This window comes from Amblyraja radiata, chromosome 45 (genome assembly GCF_010909765.2).
Source record: "Amblyraja radiata isolate CabotCenter1 chromosome 45, sAmbRad1.1.pri, whole genome shotgun sequence".
In the NCBI taxonomy this organism is placed as follows: domain Eukaryota; kingdom Metazoa; phylum Chordata; class Chondrichthyes; order Rajiformes; family Rajidae; genus Amblyraja; species Amblyraja radiata.
The window spans coordinates 2,391,074-2,417,058 of NC_046000.1; the positions used below are offsets into that span (position 1 = coordinate 2,391,074).

The 25,985-nt window shown below is 46.5% G+C and overlaps 3 protein-coding genes and 1 pseudogene across 3 annotated transcripts; 2 read left to right on the forward strand and 2 right to left on the reverse strand.

The window, feature by feature from the left end:
* The first annotated feature begins 4,793 nt into the window (after window positions 1-4,793).
* LOC116968415 lies at window positions 4,794-5,359 on the forward strand (annotated as a pseudogene).
* A 675-nt stretch (window positions 5,360-6,034) lies between these two features.
* LOC116968587 (histone H4) lies at window positions 6,035-6,432 on the reverse strand. Its single transcript, XM_033015356.1, has one exon. It carries the CDS (start codon window positions 6,390-6,392, stop codon window positions 6,081-6,083), a length of 312 nt encoding a protein of 103 aa, XP_032871247.1. The 5' UTR covers window positions 6,393-6,432; the 3' UTR covers window positions 6,035-6,080.
* Window positions 6,433-18,482: 12,050 nt separating this feature from the next.
* Window positions 18,483-18,979, reverse strand: LOC116968550 (histone H2AX-like). The gene has a single exon (XM_033015319.1). It carries the CDS (start codon window positions 18,950-18,952, stop codon window positions 18,572-18,574), a length of 381 nt encoding a protein of 126 aa, XP_032871210.1. The 5' UTR covers window positions 18,953-18,979; the 3' UTR covers window positions 18,483-18,571.
* A 6,356-nt stretch (window positions 18,980-25,335) lies between these two features.
* On the forward strand, window positions 25,336-25,832 carry LOC116968525 (histone H3). Its single transcript, XM_033015292.1, has one exon. The coding sequence runs from the start codon at window positions 25,370-25,372 to the stop codon at window positions 25,778-25,780; it is 411 nt and encodes a 136-aa protein (XP_032871183.1). The 5' UTR covers window positions 25,336-25,369; the 3' UTR covers window positions 25,781-25,832.
* Window positions 25,833-25,985: the final 153 nt, after the last annotated feature.

The following is a 25,985-nucleotide window of genomic DNA, read 5'->3' on the forward strand; positions in this document are numbered from 1 at the left end:
AAAATTAGAGAGTAGAGTAGGACTATGGAGTAGAGGCACTGATGTGCTTTCTTTATAATTGCAATAGTGTGCTGTGTCCAGGAAAGATCTTCGGAAAAATGCATGCCCAGGAATTTGAAGTTTTTTACTCTCTCCACGATCGTTCCATTGATATAAACAGGATTGTGGGTCCTCATCCTTCCTCTTCCAAAGTCCACAACCAGTTCCTTGGTTTTACTGGTATTGGGAGCCAGGTTATTGTGCTGGTACCATCTGGTCAATTTGTCAATCTCACTTCTATACTCTGACTCATAGCAGGGCAAACATTGGGTGAGAGTTGGGAGTGAGAAATTGCGAGAGTATGGATTCATGCGATATAAGAGTCTGTATAGGAGGTGTGCGGACGTCACCTGTATGTGCACTACAGGTGGAAACTGGGGAGATGCCATTGATACTGCGCCGCAGACAACTAATGGCTAATTACTGGCTAAGCCTTAAGGGTCATGGAGAGAACCACCCAACAAAACAGGTAGTACAGGAATGCTGGGAGAGAGGGGTGGCTCAGTCTGGAAGCTTCGGCTGGGTTGGAGGAGTTGTGGCAAGGGACATGGGAGTAGAGGACAAAGAGTTCTGCCCTGCAGTATTGTGGCCATCTGTGCCAATATGGTTACTGAACATCCCAAAAGTTGATCTGGAGATATGGGAGGCAAAAAGGAGGAACAAAAATTCAGACCTAAAGACAGAATTTCATAGCCATATAGATACAGGGAACACCTCTTAATTTTCACAGATGGATCAAAGGACCCAGTAGCTGAAACAACAGGGGCGGCTGTGGTAGTCCAGGGGATGAATGTTGAGCTTTGCAAAAGAACAAATAACTATTTGACAGTATATACAGTGGAACTGTACGCTATTTTGATGGCAGTTCGGTGGATGGAACAGGTGCAACAATGCAAAGTATTAATTTGTAGCGACTCATTATCTGCAATCCAGAGTATTGGGTCGGGTGCATCCCATAGGCGGTCTGACCTAGTTTATGAAATCCTACTACTATTAAGCCAAGTGACAAGGAGGGGCAGTGACGTGACTTTGTTGTGGGTCCAGCACACATTGGTGTTCTAAGAAATGAAAAGGTGGATAAATTAGCAAAGGAGGCTTTAAAAAAAAGAAACATAGAGGTAAACTTACAATTATCCAAATCTGAAGGAAAACACATTGTGTGGAAGAAAATAAATCAGGAATGGCAACAATACTGGGAACAGGAGACAAAGGGGAGACACCTCTATTCGCTACAAAACAGAGTGGGCATTACAGCAAGAAGAGGGGGGAAGAGGAGGGAACAGGTAGTATTAGCAAGATTGAGGATAGGACACACTCAGCTGAACAGCACATTAAAAATATTGGGAAAACACCCTACTGGGCTGTGTGAGGAATGCCATCAGCCGGAAACAGTTCAGCATGCCCTAATTGCATGTAGGAGATATGAGACAGAAAGAGGAGTTATGACCAGTGAAATGAAGAAAATTGGAGTGACAGAAATATCAGTAAAGAACATTCTAGAGTGTGGAGGGAAAGGAAAAGGAATAAAGTTGTTGTTTGATTTCTTGAGGGCCTCTGGGCTTATAAAAAGGATATAATGTAAAGACATGAGTACTGTGGAATGAAGCCAGAAGGTGGCAGCAATGCAACATTGCGGATGCCAGCTGCCGTAAAACTCCGAAGAAGAAGAAGAATTGCCTTCTGCTACGACTGGGAGACTGGCTCCCACCTCTCGTCTAGCTAGGCTTCTGGGGACTTCTTCTGGCATCTAGGAGACGGGCTCCTCTGGCCATTTCTCACCCCTGGGAGACTGGCTCCTCTGACTAAGTTTCTCCTACTTAAAGACCCTTCTGGGAGACTACTGCTGGATTCTGGAAGACGGGCTCCTCTCTCCAGGTTTTTCCCATCTGGGCGTCTGACTTCTGATGCTCCATCCACGGCTTTTTTACACATTGCTACACAAGAGAAGAGATAATGAGATAAAGAGATAATGAGCTGCGGTAATCACCTGCAGCTGTTGAAAACACAATTAACAGACAGAAACTTAGTTTGGCCTCGATGATAGAGAAGAGATAATGAACTGCGGTAATCACCTGCAGCTATTGTAAACACAATTAACAGACACAAACTCAGTTTGGCCTCGATGAGCGAGAAGAGAAAAGATAATTAACTGCATGATCAAGACAAAACATTGATTGCCCCGCAATTAGTACACCCGAATCACCTGTGCAGACTGAACAGTACCAAATGCATGTTTTTTTTAACTCACAGCACAATGGCAGTGTGTATCAGTAGAAAAGAGCAAAATAATTACACGGTTCTGTATTATTTTTACGTCCAAAAGAACCGAGGCAGTACATATCTGTGAAAAAAAGCAACAGTACCGAGGCAGTATATATCAGGTAAACAAAACCCAATTGGGAGAGACCCATTTCTTACAGCATGTCATACAGCATTTCAATATAATTTATTTTACAGCACTTCCACATGTGTCTGTGCCTTTGCTCTTCGCTTCTTCTGTTGTGACTTCATCTCTCTGCAGTTCCCGCTTCTCTGCCCACCGTTGGCTCTCGGGCTCACCTGGTTGCTGCCATGCTGGTCGCTGATTCTTCCGTCGGGGCTGCACCTCGCTCCCCTGTGTCGGGACTGCACCTCTCTCCACCGCTGGCCACTCCAGACCTCCGATACTGGTTGCCTGCTGACCTTCCTCTTTGCCTCGTTCCCCTGCGTCGGGGCTTTCACGACCGGGCTGACACTCCTTCCGGCCGGGCTCACTCTGTTTCGTCGGTCTTGTAGTGGCTCCACTGTCCTGTTTGAACCTTCCTCTTTTACTTCTCTTCCACGGAGGCTTGAGGCTTGTTCTCTACTTCTTTCCCTTTTTTCTTTGTTTTCTTCTGACACCATGTAAGGTTTCTCGTCCGAGGTAAGGCTTGGTTGTGACTAGCACATAGGACAGGTCCACACCGGGTTTGTGTTCCAGAGCAAGAGCACGTTTATTCTGCAATCATTGCCTTTTATCTTGAAGGTCACTTGACCTCAGTCACGAGGCTCATGCACAAGTTTATGTTACATTGATTGCAAAGACATCACACCCGGGTAACAGTCGTTTATTTCCAGTCACGGGCAGAGACAAATACCCTCTGTAAATCCGCGCCGCATATTCGTTCAATTATTTAGGGGAGAAGTTGAAGTGAATTTGATGTCAAGTTGACAGAAACTGAATGAATTCAGAATTATAAGACAAAAGACTGGCCTCGTTTACCGGCTGCTCCGAAATTGGCGGGCAATTTGAAAATGTATCCTCAACCAATAACACTCCTAGAATGTGTGCTCTCTGGTTGGCTGAGCTTCCCCCACCCCACCCGCAGGTCACAAATCTCGGTATCATCTTGGTACCGCCTCCACCCTCCCCCCCTCTCTCCCCTCTCTCCCCTCTCTCGCCTCAGACCTTCTGAAACAGCCGCCTGGTGCTGACAAACCTGCAGCCACTCGCAGGGATGGGACACCGTGAGTGACATCTCTGCTCCATCCATTCAGAGGCTGTGGGCCGGCCCTTCACCAACGCTACAAAAGCGGGTCCCAGAGCCGGCTCCGTCATTCAGTCCCTGTATTTCACACTGTGCTCCCACTGTTGAAGGAGAATGGCCCGGACCAAGCAGACAGCGCGCAAATCGACCGGAGGGAAAGCTCCTCGCAAACAGCTGGCGACCAAAGCGGCGCGGAAGAGCGCTCCAGCCACGGGCGGAGTGAAGAAGCCTCATCGCTACAGGCCCGGCACCGTGGCTCTGAGGGAGATCCGGCGCTACCAGAAATCCACCGAGTTGCTCATCCGCAAACTGCCCTTCCAGCGCCTGGTGCGAGAGATCGCTCAGGACTTCAAGACAGACCTGCGCTTCCAGAGCTCGGCAGTCATGGCCCTGCAGGAGGCCAGCGAGGCTTACCTGGTGGGGCTCTTTGAGGACACCAACCTGTGCGCAATCCACGCCAAGCGAGTCACCATCATGCCCAAAGACATCCAGCTGGCCCGCCGCATCCGCGGGGAGCGCGCCTAAACTCCACCTCTCCACCAACAACAAACGGCTCTTTTAAGAGCCACTAATCCGGCAGAAGAAAGAGCTGTGGCTTTCTAATGTCCTTTTACATCAATGTTCTTTTCTTTCTGCGGGGGTTTATCTGAATTTATGCCGCAGAGACTGCTGCTGAGTGGAGTCTGACTTCAGTGATTCAAGTGGAACTGGTTTCGATTGAATTAACGCAAACAAGATGTTTGTGTGTTTGTTGCTGCTGCTGTTTTAGTTGTGAAGTGACTGACTTATTGACTGCAGTCTGTTGTTTTGAACGTGTGAGTCCCGGTTTCTATTCGAGAAACATTGCTGCGACGGCTCCGAGAGTCATTAGACAATTGATCGTCAATAGTTCTATTCGCTCCATAGATGCTGCCTCACCCGCTGAGTTTCGCGATCTTGTTCCCATAGGTTAGCGGTTTAAAATAGTAAGAATGCATTCCTAGGAGTCTCTCACCATGAAACTAATTCACACTCGGTGTGTTTTGTAGGTGGGTCAGCATAGAATAACTGGATGCGGGGTTCCATTATCATACATAAATGTGTAATTAATTTCTTAAAGTCTAAGGTATTGCTGAAAATATATGTTATTTTTGGGCGGGCTTTTCAAATATCAGTTCTTTTGTGGAGCGACGGTTGTTTTCCTATTGGCGTCGGGTCATTGGGGAACGAGGCAGCTCTACGATTGGCCTATTTCATATTACCAATGAGATGAAGCGCTGTGCCACCAATGGTAAGCGCCCCACCACATTCCTCTCTAGAAGCTACAAGCAGGGCCAGTGCAGGAGAATTTCCACCAAAGATCCTATAGGATCTTTCATTTCCACATTCTCTTACCGCAGAAGTTTGTGGAAATTGACTGGACGAGGGAAAACCGGGGGCAAAGCCAAGACCAAGCCTCAGTCACGCTCGTCCCGAGCTGGACTGCAATTCCCGGTGGGCCGTGTTCACAGGCTCCTAGAGAAAAGGCAACGGTCTATCTGGCTGCTCTGCTCTGCTCGAATATTTGACGGCTGAAACCGTCGAGCTGGCCAGCAACGCGGCCCGGGACAACAAGAAGACCCGCATCATCCTCAAACATCTGCACCTGGCCGTCCGCAACGACGAGGAGCTCCACAAGCAGCTGGGAGACGTGGCCATTGCTCAAGGCGGGTGCTGCTATGATCTTTGGTGCTGCCTAATATCCAGGCCCAAGAAAAGCAGCGCAACCTCTGGCAGTAAGAGCAAACAAATCAGCGAAACGTCAATCTAACGACCCAACGGCTCTTTTCAGATCCACCCACCGTGTATGTCGAAGGGCTGAATACCGGCTGGGGTGGGCGCGGTGTATTTCCGTTCTGTTTATCCGCTGTCGTATGAAACACCCGGACTAACTCACATTCCACGTTACGTCCCTCCAGTTGCCATGAATAAAGCCCAACAACTTCCCCACACAAAGCGCGCCGCTTCTATCCGGGTTTCTACACAGTCCGCATTCTCTCCGTCAGATACACGGAGCTCTCTCCCAACGGGGTGCAGTGAGTGGGGAGCTGGGGAATTTCAGACAGGTCGAATGAGGGAAAATTTATCAATCCGCAGAGGGAAAATTTAATCTACTTTCATTTGTGTGACAACTCCAATTACGTGAAATAACTTAACCTGTCAAACTGCATTTGTGGAGGGAAGTAATAGGCGACATTTCGCCGACCCGAATCTGTGTCTCCATGTAGCAACGCCTCTCTTCATGACCTAATGCCACCCAGACTGTTCGACACCAGACCGGTGTTTTGACACCACTCCACAACAGTACAACCGATCACCAATGTAACAAAACGTTCATTTACAGGAACACATTGACTGCTGCGGGATGCAATATAATTAGTTGTAAATCTCATCGACCCCAGTTAACCTATTACAAATTATAATTAATCAGATCTCGTGGTCACTGCTCCCTCTGTGAGGCTGTGGGCGGCTCTTAAAAGAGCCTTTGTTTTATGTTGGAATCAGGGGGGTAGTTATTTAGCCGCCGAACCCGTAGAGAGTGCGGCCCTGTCGTTTCAGAGCGTACACCACATCCATGGCAGTGACCGTCTTGCGCTTGGCGTGCTCGGTGTAGGTGACAGCGTCCCTGATCACATTCTCCAGGAAAACCTTCAACACCCCGCGGGTCTCCTCGTAGATCAGACCCGAGATCCGCTTGACCCCACCACGCCGAGCCAGGCGGCGGATAGCTGGCTTGGTGATGCCCTGGATGTTATCGCGAAGCACTTTGCGGTGCCGCTTTGCGCCGCCTTTGCCTAATCCTTTGCCTCCTTTCCCTCTGCCAGACATGATGCTGCTTCACTCGAGTCGCTGCTCAGTGATAATCTAACTGGTGCTATCTCATTTTATACACAGCGCCCCGACCTGCCCGAGATACGGATAGAGTGAGAGGCGGGGAGAGGAGACAAATTGATAGACAGAAAGAGGGACGTCTCTCATCTTCCAGCTCCGCCCTCGGTTTTTTGCAACAGAAAGACGCCCACAGACCTAGATTGTGCCGATGACATTGCACTACTAGCAGAGTCGAGACAAATCCTTAAAGAGATATCAGCTCTGGACGAAAATGCATCAAAGGTTGGATTAAAGATCAGTTGCCAGAAGTCAAACACCATGCAGACTGCAGACCAGCAGCCAATAAACCAACTGATAATCAATGGGGAAGCTGTGGAAAACGCCACAAGATTTACCTTTCTTGGCAGCATAGAACCACAGAAAACAGGTGCAGGAGTAGGCCATTCGGCCCTTCGAGCCTGCACCGCCATTCCATATGATCATGGCTGATCATCCAACTCAGTATCCTGTACCTGCCTTCTCTCCATACCCCCTGATCCCTTTAGCCACAAGGGCCACATCTAACTCCCTCTTAAATATAACCAATGAACTGGCCTCAACTACCTTCTGTGGCAGAGAAATCCAGAGATTCACCACTCTCTGTGTGAAAAATGTTTTACTCATCTCGGTCCTAAAAGATTTCCCCCTTATCCTTAAACTGTGACCCCTTGTTCTGGACTTCCCCAACATCAGGTACAATCTACCTGCCTCTAGCCTGTCCAACCCCTTAAGAATTTTGTAAGTTTCTATAAGATCCCCCCTCAATCTTCTAAATTCTAGCGTGTACAAGCCGAGTCTATCCAGTCTTTCTTCATATGAAAGTCCTGATCTCCCAGGAATCAGTCCGGTGAACCTTCTCTGTACTCCCTCTATGGCAAGAATGTTTTTCCTCAGTTTAGGAGACCAAAACTGTACGCAATATTCCAGGTGTGGTCTCACCACAACCCTGTAAAACTGCAGTAGAACCTCCCTGCTTCTAGAGGAGGAGGAGCCATCTTGGTGAACGGCTGCTAGCCAGCAGCCGTCCGTCTTAAATTCGTTTTTTTTTTGTTTTTAGTGAGTCCTGTTTTTTTGTTTGTAGGGGATATGGTCTTTTAATGTGGGGGGGGTAGGTGTTACTTTATTTATAGGTCCCTACCTGGTCGGTGTGGCAGCCTTTTTTCCGGGCTGCCCGTCGACCCGTCCTCGTGGCCTACCAGCGGGCTTGGAGCGCCGTTTCTTGGCGGGAACCACCCAGCACCTCGGCCTGGGTGGCGGCACAGCATTGGAGCGCTGGAGCGGAGCGGGCGATGCCTTGCCTGGGTCGCCGCGCTGGAGCTTTGGCGAGCTGGACCGCCGTGAGCAACATCTCCGGGCTGCGGGTTTGCGGAGCGGAGAGGCGGCGTGCGGAGAGACGGTGTGCGTAGAGGCGGCAAGGCGGCAGTGCGGAGAGCGGGCGCCGACTTTTTCATCTGGAGCCTGGGAGCGCCAAACCGGCGCGGCCTTGTCGGCTTCGGCAGCCGCGGGCTCCAACCAAGAAGCGGCCGTTCCAAGTGGCCCAGCCGCCGAGAGGACTCTCCCGACGCCGGGGCAAGACCACCCGGTGAGAACGGCCAGGGACATCGGGCCTCCGTAGAGGCAATTGCGGTGGCCTCAATAGGCCTGACTTTGGGGTGAACATGGGGTGGGGACTGGACATTGTGCCTTCCTCCACAGTGCTATCCACTGTGGGGGGATGATTTTTTTGTCTAATTGTAGTACTGTAGGTCTGTGTCCAAGATGGCTGCCGTGAAGAGAGAGTGAACGCTGGCGCGCTTTGGCTGCCGCTGCTCTCTTTTCACACTGTGTTTTTGATTTTCTGTTTTTGGATTGAATTCTGTTTTTAATTTGTGTCACTGTGATGTCTTTAATTACTTGTTTTATTCCGATTATATGTTTTTATTCCGATTACTATGTAAGGTGTCCTTGAGATGTATGAAAGGCGCCCATTAAATAAAATTTATTATTATACTAAAATCCTTTTGCTATGAATGCTAACATACCATTCGATTTCTTCACTGCCTGCTGCACCTGCATCCTACTTTCAATGACTGGTGTACCATGACACCCAGGTCTCGTTGCATCTCCCCTTTTCCTAATCGACCACCCACCCGCATGTTCACAGTAGATGGAGATGTAGAGATCGACATCAACTCACGAATTGGTAAAGCTTCATCAGTCTTCAGAAAATGCAGGCATTTTGTTCTAGTGGCGGGTTATCCAAGATGCTAAAAGTCAAGCTCGTCCAGTCTGTAATCGTCCCTACAGCCCTCTCTGCCAGTGAGACATGGAAAATCAATGTGAAGATGAAAAATAAATTGAATGCATTCCAACAACATTGCTTGAGGAAGATCCTGAAGACTAGCTACAGAGACCGCATCACAAATGAGGATATCTACCGGGAAACTGTAACAACGCCTCTCAGCCAGGACATAGAGGTACACAGAATGAAATTTGCAGGACATGTACTCAGAATGTCACCAGATCGTGCATCTAAGATAGCAATGACTTGGCAACCTGACGGAAGAAGAAAAAGAGGCCGAACAATACTCACATGGAGGCGGAAATTCCAGAAGGATTTGGAAGCCCGGGACACAAACCTATCGAGGGTGGAACACATTGCACATAACCAAACAGAATGGCGAAAGCTTGCTGCACAATGCACTCAACAGTGGGAGGAACTAAGTAGAAGTAAACATAGAAACATAAAAAATAGGTGCAGGAGGCGGCCATTCTGCCCTTCGAGCCAGCACCGCCATTCATTGTGATCATGGCTGATCGTCCCGTATCAATAACCTGTGTCTGCCTTCTCCCCATATCCCTTGACTCCACTAGCCCCTAGAGCTCTATCTAACTCTCTCTTAACTCCTTCCAGTGATTTGGCCTCCACTGCCCTCTGTGGCAGGGAATTCCATAAATTCACAACTCTCTGGGTGAAAAAGACCTCAGTCTTAAATGACCTCCTCCTTATTCTTAGACTGTGGCCCCTGGTTCCCAACATCGAGAACATTTTTACTGCATTCAGCTTGCCCAGTCCTTTTATAATTTTACATGTTATATTGTATTGTATTGTATATCTTTATTGTTATTTTCCTGAGTACTCGCATACCCAGAGGAAACAAAAAAACGTTACTCAAACCAGTGTCCATTCAGTGTGCAGTAAAAAATAAATAAATAGAAATAAAAATACATATATCATGAACAAGTTTAACACTACTCTCAACTAAACATCAACAGGCGTTCCGATCGGCAGCGGCACGATAGTGGCTCTGTCCAGGTTGGTGGTTGGTGTGCGATACTTTGGCAGGGGGCAAAGTCCGTTTAACAGTCTTATAGCCTGCGGGAAGAAGCTGAGGAGCATCCTGCTGGTTTTGCAGCTAATGCTCCTGTACCTCTTCCCAGATGGCAGGATGGAGAATATGTGATGCGATGGGTGGTAGGGGTCTTTGATGATGGAGATGGCTCTGTTGATACATCTCTTCCTGTATATGTCCAGCAAGAAAGGGAGTGGAGCACCAATGTTTCTATAAGAACCCCCTCATCCTTCTAAACTCCAGTGAATACAAGCCTAGTCTTTTCAATCTTTCCTCATATGACAGTCCCACCATCCCAGGGATCCATCTCGTGAACCTATGCTTCACTGCCTCAATCACAAGGATGTCCTTCCTCAAATTAGGAGACCAAAACTGTACACAATACTCCAGATGTGCTCTCACCAGAGCCCTATACAACTGCAGAAGAACCTCTTTACTCCTATACTGAAATCCTCTTGTTATGAAGGCCAACATTCCATTAGCTTTCTTACATAGAAACATAGAAAATAGTTGCAGGAGTAGGCCATTCGGCCCTTCGAGCCTGCAGCGACATTCAATATGATCATGGCTGATCATCCAACTCAGTATCCTGTACCTGCCTTCTCTCCATACCTCCTGATCCCTTTAGCCACAAGCTTCACTGCCTGCTGCACCTGCACGCCAACTTTCAGTGACCGGTGTACAAGGACACCCATGTCTTGCTATACCTCCCCCTTACCTAACCTAACCCCATTCAGATAATAATCTGCCACCTTGTTTTTGCCGCCAAAGTGGATAACCTCACATTTATCTATATTATACTGCATCTGCCACGCATCTGCCCACTCACTCAACCTGTCCAGGTCACACTGCAACCTCCTAACATCCTCTTCACAGTTCACATTGCCACACAGCTTTGTGTCATCTGCAAACTTGCTGATGTTGCTCCTAATTCCCTCTTCCAAATCATTAATAAACATGGTAAACAGTTGTGGCCCCAACACCGAGCTTTGCGGCACTCCACTCGCCACTGCCTGCCATTCTGAAAAGGACCCGTTCACTCCTACTCTTTGCTTCCGGTCTGCCAACCAATTTTCTATCCATGTCAACACCCTACCCCCAATACCATGTGCTCTAATTTTAGTCATCAGTCTCCCATGTGGGACCTTATCAAAGGCTTTCTGAAAGTCTAGATACACTACATCCACTGGCACCACTTCATCCATTTTACTTGTCACATCCTCAAATAATTTCAGAAGATTAGTCAAGCATGATTTCCCTTTCATAAATCCATGTTGGAAACATAGACATAGAAACATAGAAAATAGGTGCAGGAGAAGGCCATTCAGCCCTTCGAGCCTGCACCGACATTCAATATGATCATGGCTGATCATCCAACTCAGTATCCTGTGCCTGCCTTCTCTCCATATCCCTTTAGCCACAAGGGCCACATCTAACTCCCTCTTAAATATAGCCAATGAACTGGCCTCAACTACCTACTGTGGCAGAGAATTTCAGAGATTCACCACTCTCTGTGTGAAAAATGTTTTCCTCATCTCGGTCCTAAAAGATTTCCCCCTTATCCTTAAACTGTGACCCCTTGTTCTGGACTTCCCCAACATCGGGAACAATCTTCCTGCATCTAGCCTGTCCAACCCCTTAAGAATTTTGTAAGTTTCTATAAGATCCCCCCTCAATCTTCTAAATTCTAGCGAGTACAAACCGAGTCTATCCAGTCTTTCTTCATATGAAAGTCCTGACATCCCAGGAATCAGTCTGGTGATATTGACGTGGACTAATCCTTTTACTGCTATCCAAATGACCCATTATTACCTCTTTAATAATTGATTCCAGCATCTTTCCCACCACCGAAGTAAAGACATTTCCAATCGTCAATCAACAACAGAATTTAAATTTAGCAAACCCGCTAATCCCTGTGTTGAACTGGTTGAAATAAGAAGCTGCAGATGCTGGTTCATAATAAAGATAGACACAAAGTGCAGGAGTAACCAGCATCTCAGGAGAAAAGGGATAAGTGACGTTTTTGTTCAGCCTGAAATTGAGGAGGGGGTGTCGAGAAATAGGGGAGGGAGTGGGGAGGGCGGAAAGTTGGAGGTGAGAAAAGACCGGGACAAATCAGGGACGGCAACAATTTACCTTTCCGTCTGGACATTGGAGGAACAGCACCTGATGTTTAGCTTGTGAAGCGGTATGAATGGTGATTCTCTGTGTTTAAATTACTTCTACTAACACCCTCCTCCCCTAGGATGGGCAGATGGCAAATAAGAGATGTTGCATTTTGGTCCATGAAACAATGGACAGGACTTGCACATAAATGGCAGGACCCTGAAGCATGTGGCAGAACACAGAGATCTGGGTGTACAGCTCCCTGAAAATGGTGAGTCAGGTGGACAGTGCGGTGTAGGCGGTGTTTTGCATGTTTTACTTCACTGGGAAGGATATAGAGTACAAATGTTGCCACATCATGATGCAGCTGCACAAGTCGTTGGTGAGACCATGTTTGCAGTATTGTATGTAGTTCTGGTCGCCCAGCTTTTACAAGAATGTCATTAAATTGTAACGGGTGCAGAAGAGATGCACCAAATGTTACCTGGGCTTGCATTATAGGGAGAGGATGGATGGGCTGGACCTTTTAACTTTGCAGCATTGAAGGCTAAACAGTGATCTTTTTGATGTGTACCTGAAACTGATGGGCAGGATAAACTGAATAAACAGTTTTCCCCCCAGGGTAGAGGATTCATAAAAAAGGCACACGGCGAAGCTGAAATGAGATAAACTCAATGGAAACCTCAAGGGCAACACTTTTATACAGAGTGTCGTCCACATCTGGAATGAGCTTCTAGAAGATTCTATAGGGGTGGATATAATTATGACATTTGGACAGATACAAGGAAGATTTTAGAGGGATATGGGCCAAAAGTAGGTGAAAGAGACTTGCCCAATATGTCAACTTAGTTGGTATGGACAAGGTTTCCATGCTGTACAGCTCTATCACTTTATGACTTGTATTTTATACAATGACAGATGACTGGCACTCACTGTGTGAATTAAAAACATTTAGGTTTATTATTGTCACGTGTACCAACAGGAAACAATAAAACTTCCCTGCACTGTACTGCAAGGAGACAGGCCTGGACAACACACTATTTGACCATCACACCGCACAATAATGTAATGACATGGACCTCACACTTCCCTGTGGGGCAACAGATTTCCAACACCAACCCCTCGTGTACAGATAAAGACAGGAACACCCCCTGCACTACACTGTGAAGTCACAGCCCAGTACAGACCACACAGCCTGTGGTCTGAGAGATTTGCACCAGCCACTCCCAACATTGTAAGGGCACAGACCTGCACAAACCATCTCAGAACTGCATGGAGACTGCCCAGTACAGCTCCAGCACTGACAGCAGGGAGATGGACAAAGGGAAATCAGCCACAGTCCAAGACCAAGCTCAGGGAACTGGGTCTCTGCACATCCATATGCAACTGTAACAAATTCCTGGGCATGCATATTTCTGAAGATCTGTCCTGGCCCCAGCACATTGATGCAATCATAAAGAAAGTGCATCAATGTTTCTACTTCTAAGACTGGGGAAATTCAGTATGCCAACAAATACGTTATTTAATTTCTATAATTGCATCATGGCCTAGTTCAGCAACTTGAACGTCCAGAATCAAAGATGATTGGACAAATGGATGAACACTGCCCAGTCCATAGACACAAAAAGCTGGAGCAACTCAGTGGCACAGGCAGCATTTCTGGAGAGGTTGACGTTTCAAGTCAAGACCCTTCTTCAGGCTGGTTAGGGAAAAGGGAAACAAGCGATATGGAAAGGTAAAGAACAATGAATGAAAGATATGCAAAATAGAAACAATGATAAAAGTAACAGGCCATTCCTAGCTAAGAAGCTAGTGCGTCTTGTGTGGGGGAGGGATAGAGCGAGAGAGAATGCCGGGGCTACCTAAAGTGAGAAACATAGAAAAAGGTGCAGGACTAGGCCATTCGGCTCTTTGAGCCAGCACCACCATTCATTATGATCACGGCTGATCATCTAAAATCAGTACCCAGTTTCGGCTTTTTCCCCCATATCCCTTAATTATTTCAGCCCTACGAGCAAAACCTAACTCTCTTGAAAACATCCAAAAAAGTGTAGTTACAGTGTCTACCCTCCAGTACAAGGAACTGATCCAGAGTCGAGTGAAAATTGGAAAATGATCACCAATGCATCCATGATTTCTGGGGTACACCTCCTTGAGTACGCTGGGATGTAGACCATCAGGCCCTGGGGATTTATTTGCCTCCAGTCCCAACGGTTTACTAACACCATTTCTTGACTAATGTGAATTAGTTTCAGTTCCTTCCTCTCATTAAATCCTCGGTCCCCTAGTATTTCTGGGAGATTGTTTGTGTCTTCCATAGTGACGACAGAACTAAAGAACTCATTTAACTGTTCTGTCATTTCCTTGTTTCTCCATTATAAATTCATCTGTCTCTGCTTATAAGGGACCTACATTTGTGTTCACTAATCTGATACTATTTACATATCTAAAGAAGCTTTTACAGTCTGTTTTTATATTCCCGCAAGCTTTCATTCATGCTCTTTTTCCACCCTCTTAATTAACCCGAGCGAGAAAGAAAACCAGGAATTACAGACCAGGTTCGGTGTTGGGGCCGCAACTGTTTACCATATATATTAATGATTTGGAAGAGGGAATTAGGAGCAACACTAGCAAGTTTGCGGATGACACAAAGCTGGGTGGCAGTGTGACCTGTGAAGAGGATGTTAGGAGGTTGCAGGGTGACCTGGACAGGTTGAGTGAGTGGGCAGATGCATGGCAGATGCAGTATAATATATATAAATGTGAGGTTATCCACTTTGGCGGCAAAAACAAGGTAGCAGATTATTATCTGAATGGGGTTATGTTAGGTAAGGGGGAGGTACAGCGAGACCTGGGCGTCCTTGTACACCGGTCACTGAAAGTTGGCGTGCAGGTACAGCAGGCAGTGAAGAAACCTAATGGAATATTGGCCTTTATAACAAGAGGATTTCAGTATACGAGTAAAGAGGTTCTTCTGCAGTTGTATCGAGCTCTGGTGAGACCACATCTGGAGTATTGTGTACAGTTTTGGTCTCGTAATCTGAGGAAAAACATTCTTGCCATAGAGGGAGTACAGAGAAGGTTCACCGGACTGATTCCTGGGAGATCAGGACTTTCATATGAAGAAAGACTGGATAGATGCGGCTTGTACACGCTAGAATTTAGAAGATTGAGGGGGGATCTTATAGAAACTTACAAAATTCTTAAGGGGTTGGACAGGCTAGATGCAGGTAGATTGTTCCTGATGTTGGGGAAGTCCAAAACAAGGGGTCACATTTTAAGGATAAGGGGGAAATCTTTTTGGACCGAGATGAATAGTGGCAGATTATTATCTGAATGGGGTTAGGTTAGGTAAGGGGGAGGTACAGCAAGACCTGGGTGTCCTTGTACACCGGTCACTTAAAGTTGGCGTGCAGGTGCAGCAGGCAGTGAAGCTTGTGGCTAAAGGGATCAGGAGGTATGGAGAGAAGGCAGGTACAGGATACTGAGTTGGATGATCAGCCATGATCATATTGAATGTCGCTGCAGGCTCGAAGGGCCGAATGGCCTACTCCTGCAACTATTTTCTATGTTTCTATGTAAGAAAGCTAATGGAATGTTGGCCTTCATAACAAGAGGATATCAGTATAGGAGTAAAGAGGTTCTTCTGCAGTTGTATAGAGCTCTGGTGAGACCACATCTGGAGTATTGTGTACAGTTTTGGTCTCCTAATTTGAGGAAGGACATCCTTGTGATTGAGGCAGTGAAGCGTGGGTTCACGAGATGGATCCCTGGGATGGTGGGACTGTCATATGAGGAAAGATTGAAAAGACTAGGCTTGTATTCACTGGAGTTTAGAAGGATGAGGGGGCTCTTATAGAAACATGTAAAATTATAAAAGGACTGGCCAAGCTAGATGCAGTAAAAATGTTCTCGATGTTGGGCGAGTCCAGAACCAGGGGCTACAGTCTAAGAATAAGGGGGAGGTCATTTAAGACTGCCGTGAGAAAAATCTTTTTCACCCAGAGAGTTGTGAATTTATGGAAATCCCTGCCACAGAGGGCAGTGGAGGCCAAATCACTGGATGGATTTAAAAGAGAGTTAGATAGAGCTCTAGGGGCTAGTGGAGTCAAGGTATATGGGGTAAGGCAGGCACGGGATATTGATAGGGGATGATCAGCCCTGACCACAATGAATGGCGGTGCTGGCTCGAAGGGCCGAATGGCCTTCTCCTGCACCTATTTTCTATGTTTCTATGTATCTATGTTAGCCCCGTTGTCCTCGTCCATTGAGTTCTAAATGTTGCGGTTCTTCTCACAGTCCTGGTGTCGCTGTTATGTTCCCGCTGTTAATGGGAGGTTACATTCCCAGAATCTCCTATCAGATAATTAATTCACTCACAGTCTGTATTGTAAATGGATCGGGATCAAGTGAAGGGTGAAGTGGCTAAACCACATTCACACATTTATAATCTACTAGACTAAGTGGGACCCGTCGGGTCCCAGCATCACACAGGAGGGCTGGTCACCCAAAGCAATATTCCAGCTCTCCACCAATTCCAATATTGCTCGCCAGTGTGTGGGGGGCGGGGGCTTTCTGTTGCACTAGTATGGGTGTTGTGCGCCGAAGGTACTGGTTTCCAGAGGGCTAGTATAGACATTGTGGGCAGAATGGATTCTTGGGCTGGCAGTTCAGTCACTGAGGCCTGCCATACTGGCAGCTGAGAAACTGGCAGAAATTCTGCCCAAAACAGGTGACAGACTGGCAGTTCATTCGTTATCGCTCCTCCCTTCATCCCCCCACTCTGCTCCTTGCCATTCCCCTCCCTCCCCCCCACACATTCAGTCCATCTCCCTACAACATGCACTCTTAGCGGCTCTCCCACAGAGCAGCCATTCCTGCCTATTAGGTTCCCATTGTGATGAAGAACACGCAGGCATGAAAAGAGGAAAGAGGATTTATTAAAGTTTAAATTGCGAATTACTCTTAAAATATAAGAACAATTTAAATGTTAAAGATGAGAGTTATTAAGTTATTACTTGTTGTGATCTGCTGCTCACTGCCTCTTTGCTGTTGATAAAAAAAGAGACAATTTTAATATAGAGATTGCGCGGTTGTAATTTGTTGTAATTCTCAATCTTCTGGACTCACTGAAGAATTTGTGCAAAACATTTTTTTGAGGCGGGGGCTGTCGAGGTGTGGTGGGGGGTGGCTTCTTGTTTCGTGCGGCGTGCACAGCCTAAAGTTGTAGGACAACTTGTTCTATTTGATGGTACACAAAATTGCTGGAGGAACTCAGCGGGTGCAGCAGCATCTATGGAGCGAAGGAAATAGGCGACGTTTCGGGCCGAAACCCTTCTTCAGACCCTTCAGGAATATGTGGTAATAGAAGTGTGGTCTTCAGGGTTTCGGCCCGAAACGTCGCCTATTTCCTTCGCTCCATAGATGCTGCTGCACCCGCTGAGTTCCTCCAGCAATTTTGTGTACCTTCGATATTCCAGCATCTGCAGTTCCCTTTTGAACACTTGTTCTATTTGATCTTCTGTTTGTGCACGTCGAGTTGATTGCATTACTCCAAACGGGGCGGACCACGTGAAGGTTGCAAACTTCCACCCCGGGGGTGGCAAACGTCCTGCAGCCGAGAGAGGGGGGCAGCTTCAGGCGGGGGCTCTCGTGGGCTGACTGACTTATGTTGACTTCTGGAGTCATGTCCGACTTTTGTAAACTGAAAACTGTAATATCCACATTGAGGACCAGCTTCTTCCTGACAGCCATCAGGCTATTAAACATAACGAATAAGCTCTGAACTACGACATACTATATTATTTGTCCTATTTGTTATTTGTTGATTACACAAACACCCTCCACCACACATACACACAATTAACTAATTGACTCACTTACTTCCAGCCAATACTAGCTCTCGCTGCTTCTCTCCTCTCTCCGGCGGTCGGAGCTCAGTCAATCGGAGAAAAGACTGCAGTGTGATTGCCGACCAATTTCGTTTCATCAATTTATATCGACTTTAATGTCCCCATAATTGTATGCGGTGCGGATTTACTGATCCACTAGCGAAACTGAAGGAATTCAGCTTTGCCCGAGGCTGGATATTAGTCGCTGTTTTCGGAGAGAAACCTTGAGTCGATGTTAGTGTTGCTGCATTAATTGTTCTGTAGGTGAGAGAGAAACGCAGTTGGTTTCGAGGAGGATCTCTTACTGTCGGTCGCTGCCAATGTTCTGAGGAATATCTGCCAAAATGCAGCTTTCCGCATCAGCCAACCGCTGATTCATGTTTAGTTTTGAGGTACAACGCGGAAACTGACCCTTCGGACCAGCGAGTCCGCACCGACTAGCGATCCTCACACATGAACACTATCCTACAAATGGTAAGTGTTTGAAAAACATATATTTTTAAACATTTATATCAAACCAATTAACCTCCATCCCTGGACGCCTTTTGAGTGCGGGAGGAAACGGGGAGAACGTACAAATTGTGTACAGGGAAGCGCCCGTAGTCGGGATCGAACCAGGGACTCCGGCGCTGTAAGGCAGTTGGTCTACCGCTCCGCCACCGTGTAGACAACTCAATGTGCAGTCGGTTTTCGACAACGACAAAGCACACTTGTCTTGCACTAAGCATAATCGATGATCAGCCCTTCCACAGACATGGTGAGTGGCTCTGAAAAGAGCCTTTGGGTCACTATGTTGAGTTTCTCTCGCTTACTTGCCCGCTGCGCCGGTTTTCTTGGGCAACAGCACGGCCTGGATATTGGGCAACACACCGCCCTGAGCGATGGTCACCCCTCCCAGCAGCTTGTTGAGCTCCTCGTCGTTGCGGACGGCCAGCTGCAGATGTCTGGGGATGATGCGGCTCTTCTTGTTGTCCCGGGCCGCGTTGCCGGCCAGCTCGAGGATTTCAGCCGTCAGATACTCGAGCACAGCAGCCAGATAGACAGGGGCTCCTGCACCCACCCGCTGAGCATAGTTGCCTTTCCTCAAGTGCCTATGAACACGACCGACCGGGAACTGCAGTCCAGCCCGGGACGAGCGAGACTTGGCCTTGGCCCGAGCTTTGCCGCTGGTTTTTCCTCGTCCAGACATCTCCTGATGTTTTGTACACGCAGAATGAGAAAATGATCACAGACTCGCCTTTCTTATACCTGTTTGAGGAATCCAGAGAACCGCTGGTGACATAATCTCATTGGTGTGAAGAAAGACCCAGTAAGGGCTTTGAGGGTCGCTTACATACTGTTGCACAATTATGCCTTGACTGTCACTATCTGTTATCATTGTATGTATGCAAATTGCTGTGAAATTCAAATAAAAAGATTTAAATCATAAAAAGGACATGATCTCATTGGTGTGAAGAATGACCCAATCACAGAACTGTTTTATCTACCAATCAAAACCCACAACAGAAAAGCGCTGAAAATAACTGCCAGTCCCTCCATACTCGAACTTTGAAATAGCCGCCAAACTATAAATCTGTATGTCAATACAATTTGCTACATCACATAATCATTGCTTTTTTAATTATCATTTTTTATGTAAGTGCATTGCGTTAAGATGTTAATTATACTGCTGCGAGTAAGAATTTCATTGTTCCGTTCACGGTACATATGACAATTAAATACTCTTGATTGTTGACCTCCTTGAACCCCGGGCAATACAGCACAATATTTAATTTACGATTTATTTGGGCCGGTAACCGATTACAATAAAAATCGATCCTCGGCATCTATTAGCGATCGGTCACTATGTAAACGGTCTCGGATTATCGTCTGGTTCATTTTCACAAAAGTCGTGTTGCAGTGAGATGTGATTGGGGAAATGGGGGAGGAGGGGGTTGCGCCACTTTCATTAAAAAAGGGATACCATACAGGGTATTAGGAATTGGGCAGGAACAGGAATATGTGGTAATAGAAGTGTGGTCTGAGAGGAGGAAAATAGCGGTAATAAATTACTATAATCCATGTAAGCGATTAGAGGTCAGTAAGTTACAGGAAGTAGAAGGCCAGAGCAAATCTAATGTTATTTGGTGTGGGGACTTTAACGCACATAATACATTATGGGGCAGTGGAAAGTCAGATAATAATGGGCAGGTAATTGAGTAATTATTAAATGATGGTAATCTAGTGTGTCTAAATGATGGAAAGAAGACCAGGGTAGATGTTAGGACAGGGAAGGAGTCTGTGTTGGACCTTACACTTGTTTCTAATAGGATTGCTGCTAAATGTAACTGGGAAATATATGAGAAGGGTACCATAGGAAGTGATCATCATCCTGTGCTATGCAAAATAAATGTTACTTTAATTATGAGTAAAGAAAACAGAAGTGGACGATGGGTTTTTGGAACGGCTAATTGGGAGAAATTTAAGGAGGAAAGTGATAGATATGTAAAACCGATACAAGAAGAGACAGATATAGAAAGCTTTGAGAATAAATTGTCAGAAGGTATCAAAAGAGCAGAATTAGTTTCCATACCTAAAAGTAAAGGAAGATCAAAAAGGAAAGCTGTGCCGTGGTGGGACAATAAGTGTAAAGAGGCGGTGGTGAATAGAAACAGAGCATTCAGATTATTAAAAAGAACTCATAACTACCAACACATGATTAATTACAAACAGGCTCAGGCAATTGTCAGGAGGACTATAAGACAAACAAAAAGAGCATATTGGAGGAAGTATTGTGATTCAATTGGAAACACAACACAGGTAGGGGAGATATGGGGGATGATTAAAAAAATGGAAGGTGATAAAAGGGAGTGGAGTTATCCTATCCTAACAAATGGAGATCAAACTAGTCTCAAATAAAGACAAAGCAGAACTAATGGTTAACACTTTTAGTAGGGTTCACAGCTCCCACATCTTGTCAGATGAAGGAAGAAGAGGTAGGGAAAGGACAAGAGAGGAAAATGTTGAGGCCTTACAAAGGAAAGGTATCACAGAGGACAAGTACAATATTCCATTTAATTTGGGGGAGCTAAAGAGAGCTCTGGCCAAGTGTAAGAACTCAGCCCCAGGGAAGGATGATATTTGTTACATAATGATAAAGCATCAAAGTGAGGAGGGACTCCAAAAGATACTTGCACTATATAACAAGGTGTGGGAAGAAGGGCGAATACTGAGAGGTGGAAGGAAGCAATCATTGTGCCTATTAGGAAACCAGGGAAAGATGCAAGTAATCCAGTAAATTATAGACCTATAGCTTTAACAGCACACATGTGTAAACTGATGGAAAGAATGGTACTAGAGACGGAAATTAGCTACTGATTGGCTACAATCTCGCATATTTACATGCAAATGTTCATTAATATGCACTGTCCCTATAAACAAAAAAACAAACAAAAAATGAAAGATTAATGCATCTAATAGAAGAAAAAGGTATAGTGGCTAATTATCAGAGTGGCTTTAGAAAAGGGAGAGGTACTAATGATCCAGTTCTGTGCTTGGAAGATGATATAAGGAAAGCACAAGTCAAAGAAGAATCTGTAGTTACCATATTTTTTGATGTAGAGAAGGCTTACGATATGTTGTGGAGAGAAGGTCTTCTAATAAAGCTGCATTTAATGGGAGTAGGAGGAAATATTTTTTACTGGATAATGGATTTTCTCAACGGTAGAAGTATCCAAGTTAAAATAGGGTCAGACATCTCTAGTAAATGTGTAGTCGAGAATGGAACTCCCCAGGGAAGTGCGATAAGCCCGATCCTATTCTCAATCATGATCAATGATATATTTGCAAACATTCAACCAGAGATGGGGCGATCGCTCTTTGCAGATGATGGCAGCCTATGGAGAAGGGGGAGGAATATAGATTTTATCGTGGAAAAAGTACAGCAAGGGATAGCCCAGGTGGAAGAGTGGGGAGGGAAATGGGGTTTTAAATTCTCTATAGAGAAGACAAAGACAATGGTTTTCACAAGGAAAAAAATTAAAGAGGATGTCCAGTTAAAACTATACGGCAACGATTTGGAAAGAGTAAAAGATTTCCGTTTCCTGGGGGTTCATTTTGACTCCAGATTAACATGGAGGGTCCACATTACAAAAATAATTGAACAATGCAAAAAAGCCATCAATGTAATGAGATGCTTGGCAGGTTTAGAGTGGGGAGCAGATGTATTATCTCTTAAACGTATTTATGTATCACTGATCAGATCCAGACTAGAATATGGCAGTATAGCTTATGGGTCAGCATCTAAGTCAGTGTTGTCCGAGTTAGACAAAGTCCAAGCGGAAGCTCTAAGAGTCTGTATAGGAGGTGTGCGGACGTCACCTGTATGTGCACTACAGGTGGAAACTGGGGAGATGCCATTGAGACTGCGCCGCAGACAACTAATGGCTAATTACTGGCTAAGCCTTAAGGGTCATGGAGAGAACCACCCAACAAAACAGGTAGTACAGGAATGCTGGGAGAGAGGGGTGGCTCAGTCTGGAAGCTTTGGCTGGGTTGGAGGAGTTGTGGCAAGGGACATGGGAGTAGAGGACAAAGAGTTCTGCCCTGCAGTATTGTGGCCATCTGTGCCAATATGGTTACTGAACATCCCAAAAGTTGATCTGGAGATATGGGAGGCAAAAAGGAGGAACAAAAATTCAGACCTAAAGACAGAATTTCATAGCCATATAGATACAGGGAACACCTCTTAATTTTCACAGATGGATCAAAGGACCCAGTAGCTGAAACAACAGGGGCGGCTGTGGTAGTCCAGGGGATGAATGTTGAGCTTTGCAAAAGAACAAATAACTATTTGACAGTATATACAGTGGAACTGTACGCTATTTTGATGGCAGTTCGGTGGATGGAACAGGTGCAACCATGCAAAGTATTAATATGTAGCGACTCATTATCTGCAATCCAGAGTATTGGGCCTGGTGCATCCCATAGGCGGTCTGACCTAGTTTATGAAATCCTACTACTATTAAGCCAAGTGACAAGGAGGGGCAGTGACGTGACTTTGTTGTGGGTCCCAGCACACATTGGTGTTCTAAGAAATGAAAAGGTGGATAAATTAGCAAAGGAGGCTTTAAAAAAAAGAAACATAGAGGTAAACTTACAATTATCCAAATCTGAAGGAAAACACATTGTGTGGAAGAAAATAAATCAGGAATGGCAACAATACTGGGAACAGGAGACAAAGGGGAGACACCTCTATTCGCTACAAAACAGAGTGGGCATTACAGCAAGAAGAGGGGGGAAGAGGAGGGAACAGGTAGTATTAGCAAGATTGAGGATAGGACACACTCACCTGAACAGCACATTAAAAATATTGGGAAAACACCCTACTGGGCTGTGTGAGGAATGCCATCAGCCGGAAACAGTTCAGCATGCCCTAATTGCATGTAGGAGATATGAGACAGAAAGAGGAGTTATGACCAGTGAAATGAAGAACATTGGAGTGACAGAAATATCTGTAAAGAACATTCTAGAGTGTGGAGGGAAAGGAAAAGGAATAAAGTTGTTGTTTGATTTCTTGAGGGCCTCTGGGCTTATAAAAAGGATATAATGTAAAGACATGAGTACTGTGGAATGAAGCCAGAAGGTGGCAGCAATGCAACATTGCGGATGCCGGCTGCCGTAAAACTCCGAAGAAGAAGAAGAATTGCCTTCTGCTACGACTGGGAGACTGGCTCCCACCTCTCGTCTAGCTAGGCTTCTGGGGACTTCTTCTAGCATCTAGGAGATGGGCTCCTCTGGCCATTTCTCACCCCTGGGAGACTGGCTCCTCTGACTATGTTTCTCCTACTTAAAGACCCTTCTGGGAGACTACTGCTGGATTCTGGAAGACGGGCTCCTCTCTCCAGGTTTTTCCCATCTGGGCGTCTGACTTCTGATGCTCCATCCACGGCTATCCAGGGGTTTTTTACACATTGCTACACAAGAGAAGAGATAATGAGATAAAGAGATAATGAGCTGCGGTAATCACCTGCAGCTATTGTAAACACAATTAACAGACACAAACTTAGTTTGGCCTCGATGAGCTAGAAGAGAAAAGATAATTAACTGCATGATCAAGACAAAACATTGATTGCCCCCCAATTAGTACACCCGAATCACCTGTGCAGACTGAACAGTACCAAATGCATGTTTTTTTTAACTCACAGCACAATGGCAGTGCGTATCAGTAGAAAAGTGCAAAATAATTACACGGTACTGTATTATTTTTACGTCCAAAAGAACCGAGGCAGTACATATCTGTGAAAAAAAGCAACAGTACCGAGGCAGTATATATCAGGTAAACAAAACCCAATTGGGAGAGACCCATTTCTTACAGCATGTCATACAGCATTTCAATATAATTTATTTTACAGCACTTCCACATGTGTCTGTGTCTTTGCTCTTCGCTTCTTCTGTTGTGACTTCATCTCTCTGCAGTTCCCGCTTCTCTGCCCACCGTTGGCTCTCGGGCTCACCTGGTTGCTGCCATGCCGGTCGCTGCTTCTTCCGTCGGGGCTGCACCTCGCTCCCCTGCGTCGGGACTGCTTCTTCCGTCGGGGCTTCACCTCGCTCCCCTGTGTCGGGACTGCACCTCTCGTCGGGCTGCACCTCTCTCCACCGCTGGCCACTCCAGACCTCCGATACTGGTTGCCTGCTGACCTTCCTCTTTGCCTCGTTCCCCTGCGTCGGGGCTTTCACGACCGGGCTGACACTCCTTCCGGCCGGGCTCACTCTGTTTCGTCGGTCTTGTAGTGGCTCCACTGTCCTGTTTGAACCTTCCTCTTTTACTTCTCTTCCACGGAGGCTTGAGGCTTGTTCTCTACTTCTTTCCCTTTTTTCTTTGTTTTCTTCTGACACCATGTAAGGTATTCTCGTCCGAGGTAAGGCTTGGTTGTGACTAGCACAAAGGACAGGTCCACACCGGGTTTGTGTTCCAGAGCAAGAGCACGTTTATTTTGCAATCATTGCCTTTTATCTTGAAGGTCACTTGACCTCAGTCACGAGGCTCATGCACGAGTTTATGTTACATTGATTGCAAAGACATCACACCCGGGTAACAGTCGTTTATTTCCAGTCACGGGCAGAGACAAATACCCTCTGTAAATCCGCGCCGCATATTCGTTCAATTATTTAGGGGAGAAGTTGAAATGAATTTGATGTCAAGTTGACAGAAACTGAATGAATTCAGAATTATAAGACAAAAGACTGGCCTCGTTTACAGGCTGCTCCGAAATTGGCGGGCAATTTGAAAATGTATCCTCAACCAATAACACTCCTAGAATGTGTGCTCTCTGGTTGGCTGAGCTTCCCCCACCCCACCCGCAGGTCACAAATCTCGTTATCATCTTGGTATCGCCTCCACCCTCCCCCCCTCTCTCCCCTCTCGCCTCAGACCTTCTGAAACAGCCGCCTGGTGCTGACAAACCTGCAGCCACTCGCAGGGATGGGACACCGTGAGTGACATCTCTGCTCCATCCATTCAGAGGCTGTGGGCCGGCCCCTCACCAACGCTACAAAAGCGGGTCCCAGAGCCGGCTCCGTCATTCAGTCCCTGTATTTCACACTGTGCTCCCGCTGTTGAAGGAGAATGGCCCGGACAAAGCAGACAGCGCGTAAATCGACCGGAGGGAAAGCTCCTCGCAAACAGCTGGCGACCAAAGCGGCGCGGAAGAGCGCTCCAGCCACGGGCGGAGTGAAGAAGCCTCATCGCTACAGACCCGGCACCGTGGCTCTGAGGGAGATCCGGCGCTACCAGAAATCCACCGAGTTGCTCATCCGCAAACTGCCCTTCCAGCGCCTGGTGCGGGAGATCGCTCAGGACTTCAAGACAGACCTGCGCTTCCAGAGCTCGGCCGTCATGGCCCTGCAGGAGGCCAGCGAGGCTTACCTGGTGGGGCTCTTTGAGGACACCAACCTGTGCGCAATCCACGCCAAGCGAGTCACCATCATGCCCAAAGACATCCAGCTGGCCCGCCGCATCCGCGGGGAGCGCGCCTAAACTCCACCTCTCCACCAACAACAAACGGCTCTTTTAAGAGCCACTAATCCGGCAGAAGAAAGAGCTGTGGCTTTCTAATGTCCTTTTACATCAATGTTCTCTTCTTTCTGCGGGCTTTTATCTGAATTTATGCCGCAGAGACTGCTGCTGATTGGAGTCTGACTTCAGTGATTCAAGTGGAACTGGTTTCGATTGAATTAACGCA